The sequence below is a fragment of the Trichechus manatus genome, unplaced genomic scaffold (genome assembly GCF_000243295.1).
Source record: "Trichechus manatus latirostris isolate Lorelei unplaced genomic scaffold, TriManLat1.0 scaffold00037, whole genome shotgun sequence".
Taxonomy (NCBI): Eukaryota; Metazoa; Chordata; class Mammalia; order Sirenia; family Trichechidae; genus Trichechus; species Trichechus manatus.
Genome location: NW_004443973.1, coordinates 1,392,616 through 1,408,380, shown reverse-complemented (window position 1 = coordinate 1,408,380; position 15,765 = coordinate 1,392,616). Strand labels below are relative to the sequence as shown.

The window sequence follows — 15,765 nt, the reverse complement described above, 5'->3', positions numbered from 1 at the left end:
ATGCTAAGTTTTCCTTTAGTAATTAAGGGGTCATTTCCAAACCAATCACTCTTGGTTCCAGAACAGGAGTATATGGCCTGTGTAGACATCTAGGCAACTCTTTGACTTTTTGCTTCATCTACTTACAACATTAAATAAAGTTGCCTTTTTTTCCCTGCCGAAGATGATTTTAGTGATACAAAGAGATAAGAGAAAAATATAGCTTTATTTAAGAAAATTACTGGGCAAAATCCACACTTAAAAAATACATTAGGGGCTTGTTTCTCACTTTTTAAGATTCACCATAGATTTTCTTTAAAAATTTTTAAGTATCTTTTGATTTCTCCAAAACAAGAACTTTTCTAAATGATGTATACCAGTAATTTACCAAAAATGTATAAATGAGTCTTTTTTACATTTGTTATAATGGAAACCATATTCTCTTTAGGATCTTACGAATCCTTCAGTGGTCTCCCTTACACCCTCCACTTTCAACGAACTAGTTAAGCAAAGAAAACATGACGAAGTCTGGATGGTCGATTTCTATTCTCCATGGTGTCATCCATGTCAAATCTTAATGCCAGAATGGAAAAGAATGGCCCGGGTATAGTAAAATAGTTTATTTTAAATCTTAATACTTGCTAAGATTTATTTATTATTTTGAAACTAAGATGAATGAACCCACAAGTAGATTATCGTTTATAACAGTTTTGATCATTACACTTAATTCCAACTCTCTATGGCCCTGTTGCTACGTGAATGGTAGAGTGATTTGCCTGTTTTTTCCTGTGTCACCTGGTATGCTTTTGACCAAATTGTTGCTAACATTAACCCAAAGTTCCCCTTTATTTTCTGTTTAAATTTCTTCTGTCCCTTTCTTTTTAGAGCTTAATGATAGAATTTCTTCACAGTATTGTGGGACTTAAAAGTAAGGAAAAAATAGCCTTGATCATTAAAATATATGGATTTAGAAAATTTTCTACATATAGACACAATGTTATAAATAATGAAAGATTAGAAACAATATTAGAATGGAAAATGCAATTAATATTTCATATTTCTAAGATAAAAAAATAAACTTCAGAGTTAAAGTGATTGCCAGTATCTTAACATTTAAGATAATACATTTTTGTCTTCTTTTCAGTATTTTTTTTTATTCCTGTATGAGTCAGTACACCTACAATGTTTGTCTGCATTGTAAAATGTAACTCTTTTGAAACATCATTGCAAAGACATTAGTTCTTCATTTGTAACACTTTCAATTTTAGAAATATTTAATTTTCCCATGTAATAGATGAAGTCAATTGTTTAATTATATTAAGTTCTTGACTACAAAATTATATTTCCAGTTCACTACTGTAATTGGTATATTACGTGATAAACCCTTAACCATTTTTGTTTGGTTAAAACCACTGATAGATATATAACTATTTCACAGTAGCAATTTCTCTTATTGTAAACATATATAAAATAATTATGGAGGTAATTTTATTCTAATCACTTTCATGTAGTTATCTCTTTTTTTCTCTTTTATAGTCGTTAACTGGACTGATCAATGTCGGCAGTGTAGACTGCCAACAGTATCATTCTTTTTGTGCCCAAGAAAATGTTCAACAATACCCTGAGATAAGATTTTTTCCCCAAAAATCAAATAAAGCTTATGAATATCAGTAAGTATTCTCTCAAATTTGAAGACGTTTACCGTACTAATTTATTTATACAATTAAAAGTTAAAAGTAATACTAACCAATTAAAAGTAACCCAAGAAATATTTATTCGGGATCTGCAGTGTTTAAGACAGAGTGTTTATTGAGCTGCTCAGAAGATCAAAAGAAAGAATTGAACACTCCCACTCTTCATGATGCTTACAGTCTAGAGGAGAGGAAAAGCTGACATTTATTAAGTTTCTACTTGATTTCAGGTGCTGTACTAGATACTTTACAGTATTTCCACTAGTTCACACAAGTATCTTGTGAGGTAGAAAGTATTACCTTTATTTACAGATAAGTAAACTCTGATTCTGAGACATTAGACAACTTTCCCAGTCACACAGCTAATAAGGTTTGAAACTAGGGTTTGAACCCAGGTCTTTCTCAGTGCCCATGCTCTTTCCACAACACCATATGGTATTTCAGGTAGAAAACTCACATCCAAGGCAGAATATGAGTAAAGTTATTAAAGAAGTAAAAATGAGCCATGGATTTCAAAGAGGAAAGGAATCGCAGCTATTTTAGGATATCATGAAATGCTGCATTTACGAGGCATCTTGACACAGGTTTTAAAAATGGGTAGGAATTTGAGACATTAATAGCTTGAGTAAAAGTTCAAAACCTAAAGCCTCAGACAGACATTTAAGTTTTGCGGTTCTCATGGATCTGTAAGATGTCTAGTGGGCAAGTCTAGAGCTCAAAAAGACATCAAGACTAAATAAAAATGTATTTGAGAAGCCGTGTAAACATTAGTTGTAGCGGGATCTATCTGAGAAGAGACGTGCTAGATGAAGTCAATCAATTAAACTTATTTATAAAATTTCTACACTAAGATTGTTTTTTGTATATATCCAGTGATAGAAAATATTCTGTTTACAACTTACGTATTTTCTTCTTGCAGTAGCTACAATGGTTGGAATAGGGATGCATATTCTTTAAGAAGCTGGGGTCTAGGGTGAGTAATTAAAATATGTATCATTGTATAAATAGATTCAAAGCCATTTACCTTTCTCTTATGTCTATAAATATACTGTTGTTAAAGATTGTAACATTTTAATATACTTAGTGAAATAAAGAATTATAATTTACCAAGACACAGCTGTGCTTTCCATTCTTTGAGGTTATTTTTAACTTAGAAAACCTTGCAATATTACATTTTAGATGCTTGCTTGCTTTGTTTATAATGGAAAATAATTTTGATCCCTTTTCACAGATTTTTACCTCAAGTCTCCATAGATCTAACACCTCAGACTTTCAGTGAAAAAGTTTTACAAGGGAAAAATCACTGGGTCGTTGATTTCTATGCTCCATGGTGTGGACCTTGCCAAAATTTTGCTCCAGAGTTTGAACTCTTGGCTAGGGTAAGTCTTGTCTGTCGACTTAAAAAAGTTACATTACATGCATCTTTTAATAATTACATAAACCATTGTACATATAATTCTTAATTTTTTTTCTTAAAAGTTTCCTCTGAATTTTAAAAAACTATATTCCATTCCTATGACTATAATATTTGCAGTAGATTTCTTTCTTCTTTATTAAAGCTTTTAGATATCACCTTCTCTGCCTTGGTTGATGACTTCATCTGCCTAGCCATAAAAGTTAGAAACCTCACTCTTCCCTCGTGTCCCCTATTTCCTTCCCCTCCCACCAATTCTCCACTGCCCTCCAGGCAATCACTAGGATCCTGTCAGTTCTAGCTCCTAAATAATGTCTTACAGATCTGTCCTCTTCTGTTTCCACTGTTAGTCTCTGTGCTGAAACCTTCATCATCTCTCACCTAGGCTTACCATATTTGCCTTTTAATTAGTCTCACGTTGCAGCCTACCTTCTTTAGTGCTGCCCTGGTGATCTTTCTAAAATATTGCTTTCTCAGACGTCCTATTAACCAAGTTTCTGGACATAGGTCACTGACGTCAGATCTCTGATCTGACCCTTCCTACCTCTTCAGCTTTATCACCTGCCACTGCACCATGTTCTGTGAACACGACACTCTGGTTCACTCCTAAGCTAAGTACATGCTGCTCCCTCTCTCTCAAATGCCCTTTCCTTATCTTGATCATCCGAATTTTCTTCTCCTCATTCTACAAAACCCACTCAGATTGAACTTCTGTGTTCTCTGCTCTTCTCAGTTAATCAGTGCCACCTTAATTTCTTGTGGCCATTCGTAACACTTGCACAATGCATTTATTTACATAGCTGTCTCTTCCACAAGACTCTGAGCTTCTTGAGGGCAAGGTCAATGTCTTACCTATCTTTGTAGTCCCAGTGACTAACTCAGTAAATGCTTGTAAAATTAAGGTGAATACAGAGTTTTGGGTATTTCTTTTCTGTCACAGCAGTTCTGTTAATGACCTAATCCAGATCAATAGCTTCCTCGCCTACATGCTCAAGGAACTCTTTGCTGTACAAAACAATCATTAGAGTGAGCAACTCAGCACCAGTTCCACTATGCCAGAACAAAAGCTGAGTATCCCAAGCTACAGGAATTTTTTACTAAAGGTATTCAAAGCTCCCATAAGCTATAAAAGATTATTTTCGTTATTGACTGGTTCTTCACTTAAGAGGTTATTCATTCTTTCTACTTATTATATCTTCTTTTTCTCTTATACTTCCCTTTTCTCCAATAATTCTAACAAAATATTTTACTCCTTCATCCCTCCGGTATTGAAAACTTAGCTTGGTTATAGATTTTGTAGTGCAGCTATATCTTGAATATTTAAAAAAATTATTAAACATTAGAAAGATCATTCATTAAATATATCATAAGCAACAAGTGAGAGACATTATGCGAGGTACTGAGGCTGCAAAGAGAAAAAGACAAAAGTTCCATATCTTCGAGAGATTTAATCTAATGGGAAGATAAAAATGAAAATATATACAGTGCAATGAGACAATTGCTGAATTGTCTATAGTGAAATTAGAAGGAGGAGCATGGGAAAAAGAATGTCAAAACCATGCCAGGAGGAAGCAAAGACTCCACAGAAAAGTTAGTATTTGAGACGAGAATTACAATATGACTAGGAGTTTAGCAGTTGAAAGGGTTGACTGGAGAACATGCCAAGCAGAGAAGACAGTATTTGCAAAGGAGCAGAGATATGAGAGGGCAAGGCATGGTCAGGATCTCTACTCTCAGTCCAGTTTTACCAGAGTGTAAGTACAGAAGGGGAATAGCAAAAGCTGAGGCTCAGTAGCTAGACAAGGAGGAAAAGGTTCAGTCCTTTTCCTCTACACTATTCACACTGCAGACTCTCCCTCAGTGATTTCATACACTTCAGAGTGTATTCTGTATAAGCGTTGTTGTTAGCTGCTGTCGAGTTGGTCCGCAGCTTATGGCAACCTCACGCACAATGGATTCGAACTGTTGTGATCCATAGGGTTTTCATTGGCAGGTTTTTGGAAGTAGATCACCAGGCTTTTCTTTTTAGTTTGTCTTAGTCTGGAAGTTCTGCTGAAACCTGCTCATCACTAGCGCTGTAGGAGAATGACTGCGTATGGTAGGATCCATTTTCCATTTTAGAAAGATCACACTGAATGGACTGAATGAGGCTAACAGGCCAGAGAAAGGTATTTGGAGCACCAAAAACAGCATGGTGCCTTCCTATAAGTAACCGACAATACAAATAATATATAAAATAAACATTTTGGAAATGACATAAAAACTTATTAAAATAACATTTACGGATTTGCTGACCTTCGGTGTAAATGTATATGTCTGTGCATGTACACATGCATGCTTGAGAATGCTGCTTTGCTCGTGCCCTAGCACAAGTTCGTCTGCCTTGGGGACAAAACTCGAGGCAGCAAAGATACTTTAATTTCCCTAAAGTGAGAGATGATAGCCTGAACCAGAATTAGGGCAGTGGTGATAAAAAAAGAAGGGGACAAATACAAGAGAGATTTAAGAATAAATAAAATTAAGTGCTTGATTGATTTTGGTAGATGTGGGAGAGAGAAGAAACTAGGATGACCGTAGTTTCTGGCTGAACAGAGTGAATCATAGGACATGAGGATGAGCAGATTATGTGGAAAGGCTTCGTTTTAGACATGTTATGTTTGAGGTGCTTAGAGGCATCCAGCTAACAGAGGCCAGTACATAGTTGACTCTGAAACTGAGGGAAGAGGTTAGGGGTCATAAGTATATAGTTACAGGAAATCTCCCTGGGAGAATGTTCACAGTGAGAAGATCGTGAACTCTGAGTGGATATTATAATTTGAAGGACAGATAAAGGAGAAAGAGGGATCCCATGATGGAAAATAAGAACAGCCAAAGGGGCAGGAAAGCCAGGAGAGAGTAGTGACATAAATGCTAAGAAAGAAAACAAAGAGAGTAGTGACATAAATGCTAAGAAAGAAAACAAAGAGTGGTCACAGTGTCAGGTGCCCATTAAGAAGACTGGGAAGTGTCTGTGCAGTTTGGCCAAGTGGAGTTCATTGGTGACCTTAGTACAGTAAGAACAAAAGCCAGACTGCAATGTGCTGATAAATGAGTAGATGATGAGAAAGTGGAAAAGAAGAGACTGCTGCTCAGAAAAAAAAAGGAGGGAAGGGATGGAGGAACAACCGGGCACTAGCTAGAGGAACCAGTTAGGGAAGGATTCTCTTTTTGATCATATGTATATAAGCTGAAGAGAGAGCAAGAGATCTGACAGGGAAGGACCACCAAAGGTAGGTCAAGGATTCAGCCTTCCTCAAGACAAAGAATGCTACCTCAGCAAGTGAGGCCAGAGAAAGGAGGAAGAATGAAAACACAGACAGACGTTTGTGGGTGTGATGGCCAAAGGTGTAGGTAGCAGGAGGAAGTTGAAGTACTTCAACATGAAGCTTCTCAATTTTCTTGATGAGGCAAAGGAGATTTTATCTGCTTTTTGAAGAGGTGGTGCTGGGTGAGTGAGTAGCAGGCTTAAGGAACCCGGAAATACTTGGAAAACTATCTTGTTTGAATAAGAATTAAAATTTAAGTTTTTAAAACATCTAATCCTTAGATTTATAAAGATTTGAAATTTTTAGTATCATATTAGCTTTGTGGTTGCCAAAATAATTTATGCCGAAGAGGAAATGGCAAACTATGTGTTTTCTGTTTTCAGATGATTAAAGGAAAAGTGAAAGCTGGAAAAGTAGACTGTCAGGCTTATGCTCAAACATGCCAGAGAGCTGGTATCAGAGCCTATCCGACTGTTAAATTTTATCCCTATGAAAGAGCAAAGGTACGTACAGGCTTTCTTCTGTATTCCCTTCAAAAGGAGATTTGCCTTTTTCTAATTTCTTCTCCCTTTGGTTTTTTTTTTGTTTCATTGCATATTAATGAAATAAGCTTCTACTTATTTACATATATATCAAGTGATCTTAAAAGGTTTTTTCATCTCATAGTTGATATGATCTCTTATGTCTTAAAATTTTTATCCTCTTGAGTAGGAAGAATACTAGAAAAAGATACATCAAAATAGTAATAGTGGTTTTCTATGGTTGGTGGCATTCAGGGTAATTTATTTTCTCTAAAGTTTTGTATTTCCTACTTGTTACAGAATTAACATGTATTACTTTTATAATATTTTCTCCATGAAGAACAAAACATTTAAGAGAATATTACGATACTTTTTAAATAGCCTATACACCACTCCCCCTCAAAAAAGAAAAAGGCAGAGAGAGAAAGACAAGGAAAAACAATTTACTACTACTTTGAATCCCAGGAAAAAACATCGGATTGCTTGGTTGACTGACTTTTTGACACAGTGGTGGTTCAGATTTTTAAATATCTATGAGAAAGAATTGTTTCTTCTTATACATCTGGTTACTTCCTCTCCCAGAACTTCCTGTTCTCTGCTCTCTGAGCCTCCTCCCAAGTAAAACTTATTTTGGTGAAAGGTGTTTTCCTCACCATCCAAAATTCCGTCTCTAATCAATTGTAGTTCCCTACTTTCTGATAAAATGGAAAACTAAAAAATGAGATGAGAATTTATTTATATACACACATACACGTGTGAATCTCATCTCCTTAGAATGTGAGTAATATAGTTTATTGTATAATGATTAGCATATTGCCATTTAGAGCTTCAGGTTTTCCACTTGTAAATACCTTCAGTCTTAAAACAGCACCATGGTATAATGAAAACTGCAATAGACTAAGAGACCTGGCGTTAAGCCCCTGTTGTGTGATTTCGCAGAAACCACTCTCTCTGGACTTTAGTTCACTAACTTATGAAGCAAAGAGTTTGGTTTATATCATCTTTAAGAACTCTCCAATTCTAGCATTCCATGAAGATACTAAGTAAATAATTGTTTAAAATACCTGATTGGCAGGTTTGTATTTCTGTGATTTCGTTTTATGTTCTTATGGGGGGCAGAAGGGACCCGTCCATGTATGTCGCTGTCTATGCATGGTGGGGGGCGGGGGGGCAGTTTGAGCTTCATATCAGCACCCCTCATAACTGATTAACTCCTCTGACTTACCAAGAAAATCAAGAAGCTTAAAACCAAACTACCTCAACTCCTTCCCCTTACTCCCACCTGCGCCCATCACTGTTTATAAACTACCAGCATCTGTACTCATCCTTCCTCCTTTACTCAGGTGCTGTGGTGGCATTCTTCCTTGGTGTCTTTGTGACTCCAGTGTCTGTGGATGATTTCGAAATGTCGAGGATGAGAGTAATGGAAATAATTGTATTTTCCTCTTGTTATTAAGAGCCACAGCCTTAAAAGGAGATTTTTTTTCTTTTATAAATGAGCCATCGTCCAAGAATAAGATGACAGTTCTTCACTTGAGAGAAAGAGAGCTGGGATCACAAATTCACGTGCCTATAGGAGGGAAAAAAGCCACACAAGTGATTGCCCCTTGCCTGGTATAATATGGAGTGGCAGATGTGGTCATCTGGAGAACATGCCACCCCCTCAGATCCTGCGGGAGATGCAGGCCCTTGTCACAAGTTCTTCCCATGTTTCCAGAGAAGCCGGAATGTTAGACTTTGTTATGAAATCTCATTTTTAAATGTTGGCAACTAATCCAATGTTTTAAAACACTGTGAGTCAAGCAGAATTTGTCTGTGGGCCGTATTTACCTACTAGCTATTTCTGGCTTAGATGAACAATCTAATTAATAATTTATCTAATTTTTTAATAGTTTAGTTTATTTAATCATATTTAATTATCTTAATCCTTTCTCTAATCTATATATAATATTCCCCCCTAAGGAGAAATCGTTCATGTATTTCGTTCTGTTGTACATAGGGTGGCTCTGAGTAGGAACCAACTGACGGCACCTAACAAGGAGAAATCAGAGATAAGCAAAATATAACCTACAGTATGTTTTTACTCAGAGCAACCCAGTATTTGTTGAATAACTTGCAGAAGGTACACTGATGAGCGTATAAGCCATTACTCTTAAGCTCAGCAACGTTTGCCTGAGAAAAGTGAACCTTATGCCTATAAGGATGGATTACCCTTCCCTTACTCTTCACAATATAGTCAAGTATAGTGCTCAGAAGGAAGAAAGTAACCTGTTGATGCCTACTTAGCTACCTTACTCTGGAGGTGAATTTTCAAGGACCTGTCGTTATTAACATGAGTATTGTTTGTACACTACAAATTTAGTTAGCATTTGTACTCTTGAGTCTTAGTACCTGAGCATTTATATTGAAGAATATTTATTAACAGTTTAAATCAGAGAATAAAAGTTAGGGTTCCTTGGTTCAGTCAGGTACTTTTTAGGGCCACTGACAGTATTCTTTTTTTTTTTTTTCCTCCAGTAAGAACACTATACGTCTACCAATAGGTCATAAAGAAATTCGTATGATAATCTCTGTGATCATTGATACAAAAGCATGTCTTTCAGCCAGTGTAATTACTAACTGAAAGTACTCATGACCTTTGCAGTCTTCCTAAGTAAAAATCTAAGATATTTTCAACAATAGAGCTGTGATAAACTAAACAAGTATTTGTAATATACTCATGTTTCCTGGTAAAATATTCTAAATAATTTCAAATATGTTAATATATACATTTTGAGAAAGAATATGAGGTTAAAATCTGATATTATTTATTGGTAACTACATATAATACAGTTTGAAATAGAGCTAAATAAAGAAATTAGGTGGTCATCTAGGTATAGGCATCTAGATTTTTCAGGGGAAGTTTTGTGATTTGTCAAGAGACTATCTCTTTAAAAAAAACAGCTATCTCAAGAACAGTCTGAAATAGAACCCAGTGGAGATAAAAGAACTTCATACCAGAGCTTGAGTCTTCATTGCTTTGGAATCAACAGCTCTACTTCCCAATTCTCAGAACAACTGAGAAATGAGTGGTGTAAATACAGGGTCTTTTTCAGGTAGAATGATGTTAGGAAGTGTCATTATAATGAGTGGTCACAGAATTAACCAGCCCATTGGGAGCAGGGGGAGGGGGTGTTCACTTGAAAAGATGACACCATATGTCCTGAGGAATCCAGAGGACAGGGTTAGGACCCAAAATGTCCCCGTCCAAACTGAAAGATCGGGAGTGGCATCCAGAGGTCCAGACCAGACGGGAAGACAAATGCGGAATAATGATTGAAATAAACAGGCTGCTGCAAGTCAGAAACACAAGCCATACTGATATTTAACACAAATAAAATCTTAGCATATAATCTGGGGTCAGGGTTCATACCAGGCATGAGGAAATAGGTGGCTCCAGATTCAAAATAAGAAGTCTGGATATGTTAATCTGTGCCCTTGCCTGCTTTTCAGCCCGTTCATGCTGTGGGCAAGTGAGAACCAGGAGATAAACATCACTTTCCATTACTGTAGTCGGTCAGCGTTTTGTCACTGCCAATGACTGTGTTAGATTAAAGTCACTTCAGTCCTCCGGGCACATCTTTTCTTAAATTAGATGTCCTGAGGTATTCTGAGTTAGAAGTGTGTTTTCTCAAGGAATTATTTTACATGTTCCCGTAACACTGTTATTAGTATTCATTTCAGGTACATCACGGGTAAACTGTGCTTATGCAGCATTATTTCTTTGAAGAAATTTGAGTTTCAGACACTTAAATTTTTGTAAAAAAAAAAAAAAGGACTATTTATGGCATATTTAATCTAGTTTCTTAGATGGAAACTGAAAAGATTATAAGAAGAGTGTTTTTCATTTTAGAGAAATACTTGGGGAGAGCAAATAGATGTTAGAGATGCAAAAGAGATTGCTGCCTTGATATATAAAAAACTGGAAATGCTGCAAAATCAAGGAAAGAGAAATAAGGTAAGGACTAAGCTTACAGATGACTTTAGTAAAAGTTATTAAATTTCATTCTTGTTACTCATTATGTGTGTCAATAAGCAGGTGAAATGAAGCTTCAAAAATAATAAAAATACTTGGAAATTTCTACTTTGGAAAATATGACATGCAAAATGTGACTTTTAGGCACTGAAATGCTTAGAAATTTGGACAAGTAAAACCATAAAATTTTTTAAAAAAACAAAATAGTGACTATGGCCATAGATTATTTAAATTTTAATTAAATGTAAATAAAGCATTGAATTGTTAGAAGTAAACATACTGTAGCCTCATAACACATTTGGATAACAAATATTATTTTTTCTTGGTATAGGCAGGATGTATTAGACCCCATATTCACCTTGGTCTGCCTTTGAATTTTTAATCTGTCAAGAAGCAGTGCAACCTCTCTCCTCCTGTTCCCTTAAGACAGGCAGTTCATTTTTTTTCTCATTTAAAACATTGTCATTCTAGGGCATACTTAGAAACAGACCAAAGTGTCCATGAATGTTGGAGTGCTTTCTAAATGGAATTTAAAACAATCACGTATGAGGTATCTGAGATTCTTCCCCTGTAGGCAAAAGGACAAAAGAACAGCCCAGCCCCTATAAAGATCTAGAGGAAATCTGCTTTGTAGAACCATAGTAGAATATAGGTTCTGCTGTAATTCATTTATACTGCAGAACCGGATATATATAGCCTTACAGCCTGCTTTGAGAATTATATTTTACCTAAATCAAAGAGATAGGTATGAATGTGAATTTTCTTGGTTTCAGTAAAGAAAAATATGTTTTCTAATGTTTTGGTTATGTTAGTTTTCTTAAGATTATTCTAGAATTTGTGACTTTTATCTTAAGTTAAACATTTGAAATAGAATACATTATTAATTATAAACCAGAATTTTATAACTAGAATTAAGTTAAAGAGCATGTCAAATATAACTTTGAAAGTATATAAAACTATAGATGTTGGTATCTGCTGTGGGCAGGTAAAAACTATTTTTGAGATATTCTTTTTTTCCCTATTATTATAGTAAGGCAAGGTGTATGTCATATATTGATCTGTTAAATAATAATACTATGTATTTTTGAAAAGGTAACATGTCAATTAGTTTTTATTCTCTTTCCTTGTTTTTAACATTATAAACTCATGCTTATTCTTTTCTCTCTTGACCACCTTTTACATTATTATTATAGGATGAACTTTGATGAAGAAACTTGAAAGAAAAAGAAATTTTGACAAATGACATCAGAAGGCACCTTGTTTATTCATGGTGGGAATGAACATTATCTGAGACTCATAATTGCACTGCCTGACTTCTGTACAACATTGGTATAAATCAGGGGTCTGCAAACTTTTTCTGTAAAGAGCCAGATCATAACTATTTTAGGCTTTGCAGACCATATACAGTCTCAGTCACATATTTTTCTTAGGTGGGTTTTTCGTGTGTGTTTATTTTTTAAATAACCCATTTTAAAAATGTAAAAATCATTCTTAGCTTGAGGCGATACAAAAATAGTCCATAGACCAAATTCATTCCCTGGGCCATCGATTTCTGACTCCTGGAAATGATTTTTAAGGTGGCTGAGTTGAACATGAGCCTGCCCTGCTGTATCTACATACATGTCTAAGATGTACAAAGTGGACTTTTTCACATAAAGTTTTATGCGTCCTTAAAAGGTACAACTTGGTCTTCAGTTACCTGGTTTTCTAAAAATTTTATCTCTGGCCATATATTTCATTTGAAAAACATACGATGTGGAAAAATAAACAGATACCCTATTTTCATATTATAGTGAAAAGATTCTTCGTTTTCTTTCTTTTTAAATGTTGAAGAATTGCTTTAAATTTTTCACAATTGAGAACTTTTTTTTGCTACAGTAAGTAAACAAATCCTATAAATGGCTATTGTTGTTAGGTGCCTTTGAGTCAGTTCTGACTCATAGCGACCCTGCCTACAACAGAAGGGAAAACTGCCCAGTTCTGCACCATCCTCACAGTCGTTGCTATGTTGAGCCCATGGTTGCAGCCACGGTGTCAGTCCATCTCATTGAGGGTCTTCCTTTTTTTCACTGACCCTCACTTTACTAAGCATGATGTCCTCCAGGGACTGGTCCCTCCTGATAACATGTCCAAAGTACATGAGATGAAGTCTTGCTAACACTGTAATTCAAAGGCATCAGTTCTTCTTCGGTCTTCCTTATTCATTATCCAGCTTTCGCATGCATATGAGGCAATTGAAAATACGATGGCTTGGGTTTTTTTTTTTTTTCCTGGATTCTATAACAATAAATACGAAGCCCTGGTGGTACAGTGGTTAAGAGCTACAGCTGCTAACCAAAACGGCAGTTCAAATCCATCAGCTGCTCCTTGGAAACCTCATGGGGCAGTTCTACTCTGTGTTACAGAGTCACCATGAGTTGGACTCGATGGCAGTGGGTTTGGTCTGAGCCCTGGTTGCACAGTGGTTAGGAGCTCAGCTGCTAACCAAAAGGTCGGCAGTTTGAATCCACCAGCCGCTTCTTGGAAACCCTATGGGACAGTTCTACTCTATCCTTTAGGGTCGCTATGAGTTGGAATTGACTTTATGGCAATGAGTTTGGTTTTGGTTATAACAATAAATTGTTAAGCATCCAGAAAAACTTGAGAAAAAATTATAGCAATTAACTGGGCATTGTAGAGTATCCTAAATATATCAGGTATTTTGAGTTCCATATTTTAAAGATACATGTGTTTATTTTCTAAAATTACATTTATGAAAAATGTCCCTGTAATAGTTCATTTTTCTAATACTTGTCTTCTAGGCTTTCTGTGTTTTGAGCTGTATTTTTTATTTACATTTGCCTTTGTCTTCATAGTTCTGGTTATTCACTCTTGTTCAGTGTCTTCATTATTCAAACAGGAAAAATGACTTAACAGATGTTTCACTAGAGCTCATAATGATCCTGTGGTTTTTCCCAATGATTTAATTATTTAATTAATTACTGTACTGTCAGAGATTGCCTTTTTCAGATAAATATTGTCATAATAATTGAAGTTATTTTTATTAGAAAATCAAATATAAATATAGGATGGCATCTTTTAGTTTCTCAGTTGTTCAGAATCAAAGAATCAGAAATTTTTCTCCTTTGCATTGTAACAAAATATGAATAGTAACTTGTGGTTGTAAAGTTATAATTCAGACTGTATGGAATCGTGAAAAAGCCAATTGATCAAAAGAGGCCACTGGGAAAAAAAAAAAAAAAAAACACTGATTTTTCCAAAAATCCATTAGAATTATGTTTTGTTGTGTTGTGTTTGGCAGTTTTCTTTTCTTCAGTATCACTCTACCCCTCCCCCATAATTGTCATTTTATAGCTATAATTTATATAAAAATAGACTTTATTTTCAGCTCAAACTCTGTTCTTCATATTCTTCCCCATATTTTTTTTCTAACATACACTTACTATCCACATATCTTGGATTCCACTTTATACACTCAAGGACATGTGAAGTAGTCACCACTTCTAACCTTAATTTAATACCTTTTTGAATTATGTTCAGTTTTTGGCAAGTGCCTTTCATTTGTTAGGCTAGTTTTTTGTTTTTTTTTAATTGGCTTGTTTCTACAGAAATCCGAGAATGGAATGTCTAAAGAAGTCTTACTTGATATTTACTGAATATAATGTACCAGTACACAGAGTAGTGTGCAGAAGTCATTTAAGGCATGGTCCCTGTCTCCCAAGTGTCTGTAATTCACAGTTCTGATGGTGATCTCATAAGTAAGTTTATAGGTACTTATATTACTTTTTTTTCAGTTGCCGTCAAGTTGATTCTGACTCATGGTGACCCCAGGTAGGTCAGAGTAGAGCTATGCTCCAGAGGGTTTTCACTAGCTGATCTTTTGGAAGTAGATCACCAGGCCTTTCTTCTGAGGCACCTCTGGGTGGACTTGAACTTCCAGTCTTTTGGTTAGCAGCCAAGCACCTTAATCATTTGTACCACCTAGGGACTCCACTTGTATTAAACAAAAACCAAACCTGACACTTGTATTACTACCCATAAATATATTTCCTGAACTTATTATTGGGAAACTTATTAAGTAGTAAAGGAAATAGTAAATATTATGACTCCTGTAACTGGTAACGTGGCCTAAGTTATGTGCCTTGGAATCAAACCTAAAGCCAGGGCCACCTGGGAGTCATGTAAGTTAACATGTATCATATAAGTAACATACGTCAAGAGACCATCTTTTGCACTTAAAACAGCAGTGTTGCTGGGTATTTCAGAAACAGCTGGCAGAGTTAGAGGTTTTAATGGACACGTCGACCCAATAGAGGAGCCCGGGTGGTGCAGTGGATAAGAGCTTGGCTGCTAACCAAAGGGTCGGCAGTTCGAATCCACCAGCAACTCCTTGGAAACCCTGTGGGGCAGTTCTGTTCTGTCCTATAGGGTCAGTATGAATCAGAATCAACTCGACAGCAACTGGTAAGGGGTGCCAGGTGAAACATGCCATTTCTTTCAGCAACAACATTTTTGTGTGCTTCTGGCTTTGGTAACAGGGCACCAGTTCCAGCAGGCCAGAGTGCATTGTATCAGGCAGCCAGCCTTGAAAATTAGGTATAATTCATTTTGTTGGTGTGTTTCATAAAAACCTAGAAAAACCTAAATGATAAGAAATTCCTTTCCCATGTTTATGAGCGTATTCCATGATAGAGGCCATATCTCTTACTTTCTGCTGAGTTCTCAGAACCTAACACGTTATTTGACTCATAGGTGTACAGTGTACACTTGAACAAATAACCACAAGTATTGTTGTATATTGTTGAATTTGTTTAAAATTATAAGTATTATACTACTAAGC

The 15,765-nt window shown here is 35.8% G+C and overlaps 1 protein-coding gene across 3 annotated transcripts in view; it reads left to right on the top strand.

Moving 5' to 3' along the window:
* Positions 1-12,933, top strand: part of DNAJC10 (DnaJ heat shock protein family (Hsp40) member C10) — a 49,102-nt gene extending 36,169 nt beyond the window's left edge. For 2 of the 3 annotated variants that reach the window (XM_023730505.1, XM_023730506.1), the window contains 7 exons: positions 428-583; positions 1,516-1,649; positions 2,590-2,643; positions 2,902-3,049; positions 6,773-6,892; positions 10,803-10,907; positions 12,119-12,933. In XM_023730505.1, the coding sequence (XP_023586273.1) occupies positions 428-583; positions 1,516-1,649; positions 2,590-2,643; positions 2,902-3,049; positions 6,773-6,892; positions 10,803-10,907; positions 12,119-12,130 (729 nt within the window). In that variant the 3' untranslated portion in view covers positions 12,131-12,933. Of the gene's footprint in view, positions 1-427; positions 584-1,515; positions 1,650-1,768; positions 1,901-2,589; positions 2,644-2,901; positions 3,050-6,772; positions 6,893-10,802; positions 10,908-12,118 lie in introns of those variants that run through there. The other variant, XR_002823953.1, reaches the window with a different exon arrangement.
* Positions 12,934-15,765: the final 2,832 nt, after the last annotated feature.